At 38.0% G+C, this 1,713-nt stretch overlaps 1 protein-coding gene across 1 annotated transcript; it reads right to left on the reverse strand.

The window, feature by feature from the left end:
* Positions 1-252: 252 nt before the first annotated feature.
* On the reverse strand, positions 253-828 carry LOC122000095. The gene has a single exon (XM_042554638.1). It carries the CDS (start codon positions 755-757, stop codon positions 392-394), a length of 366 nt encoding a protein of 121 aa, XP_042410572.1. The 5' UTR covers positions 758-828; the 3' UTR covers positions 253-391.
* Between the last annotated feature and the right edge of the window lie 885 nt (positions 829-1,713).

A 1,713-nucleotide genomic window follows, 5' to 3' on the forward strand; every position in this document is an offset into this window, starting at 1 on the left:
TGTCTCCGTGTCCCGGTCACAGGCTCACAGCTACTGTGAAGGGTACTTATCTAAAATTGCCTGAAGGCTGAAGCCCCCTCTAACAACTTTCTTTACTATTTTGAAGAGTCGCATGCGTTCATGGCCTTAGGTGACTTGGTGCTGTCATGCGGTATCTTTTCATCAAAGCCTGTCCAGTGAAGTGTATCTTTTTTCCAGACTTCAACTTTAATCTCTATGATACTTATCATACAAAGCAAAATGTAAGCCTCATTGGGATATTCAAGTAATGATTGTATAAAATCTAGATGCTTCATTTAAGTACAACCACATTGGTCATTCAGTTACTGAGAAGAGAAGCCTTACACAACAATTCCACCCATCCCATACTCTCACTAATATCTCTACACCCCTAGATTAGCTCAGGGATGCTAGCAAGCACCGGCCTCCACCGGTGGCAAGACGGGTGACGGCAAGTAGTCTGAAGTGTACCAAGCCGGAGCATGGTCTTGACGGCCATCATTTCTTTGCGGCAGCTGAACAAGGCTAACAGTTGAGCTGCTTCCTCTTTGGAGAGAACCACCTTCACCCTGATAACCCCCTTCTTCTTCACCATCTCCTTCTGTTGTTTACCTGGATAAGACATACTTCTTCTCTGAAACCATTTGTTTAAAGGAGCAATATTGAGGCACAGATGGTGTCTTTGCTTGGACTTCCTTGCAGGCTTTGGTGAGATCTCCAGTCCTTCATGCGATAAGAAACGCAATGAGTTCCCCATCCTGAGAGACACAAGGAAAAAGGGATAGATTGGTGCTTTTGAGAGAGTGGGGAGCAAAGTTTATAATGGAGGAAGGTGAAAGATTGAAGAGGAAAAGAAATGAAGATATATAGAATGTGGAGGAGTTGGTCCAAATAAAGATATCTAATTATAAATGCTTAACTCCCACCAAGAGATGTGATTTTTGAATTAGGAATTGGAAAGTTTGAGAAGAAATGGATTGGTTAAATTTGTGGACTTGGTTTTGCTTGTAGGTGTGGAGAAAATAGAGAATTTTGCTGATTAATGAAGTGATCAACCATCTATAATATTTGGCTTAAATATTAAAATATAATCATTGATGAATGCCACAATAACAAATTTAAAAAATGAAAAATTATTCATTTTGACTTAGAATATTGTTGCAAAAATTAAATAAAAAATAATTTCCACAATACTAAACTATTATTGCAAGAGATATGTCATTTGACTCGTTTGCTCTTTTATCCTAGCCAATCCACATATGTAGCTTTCCCAGTAGTTCGAAACCGATGCTGAGGAGGTTAAAAGTATAGGGTTGTTAGTTGAACTCTAAAGGTGGCTCATGATAGACACATCTACATGACAAGAAAATTATATAAAGATTTATATCTTGTAGAGATATGTGAAGAAGACACATGAGATAGTTAACATGCGTTAAGATCTCATGTGACACATTGCATCTCAAAATGTTAGATGAGTAGAAGAGTAGATTTACTAGTTATTTGCAAGTGAAGAAATCTAAAGGATCTCCCTTTGTGAAATAGTATGGAGGTTCGGAATCGATGGTTCGATGATTTAGAATCGTCGGTTCGATGGTTCCTGATAGTCGATCCTTAATCTTAATCATCTAACACGATTATGGTTTACAATTTAGAGCCACCGGTTCACAGTTCGTTCACGATTTATCACGATTCAAAATAATTATATTATTTTTT

The sequence above is a fragment of the Zingiber officinale genome, chromosome 7A (assembly GCF_018446385.1).
Source record: "Zingiber officinale cultivar Zhangliang chromosome 7A, Zo_v1.1, whole genome shotgun sequence".
Lineage (NCBI taxonomy): Eukaryota > Viridiplantae > Streptophyta > Magnoliopsida > Zingiberales > Zingiberaceae > Zingiber > Zingiber officinale.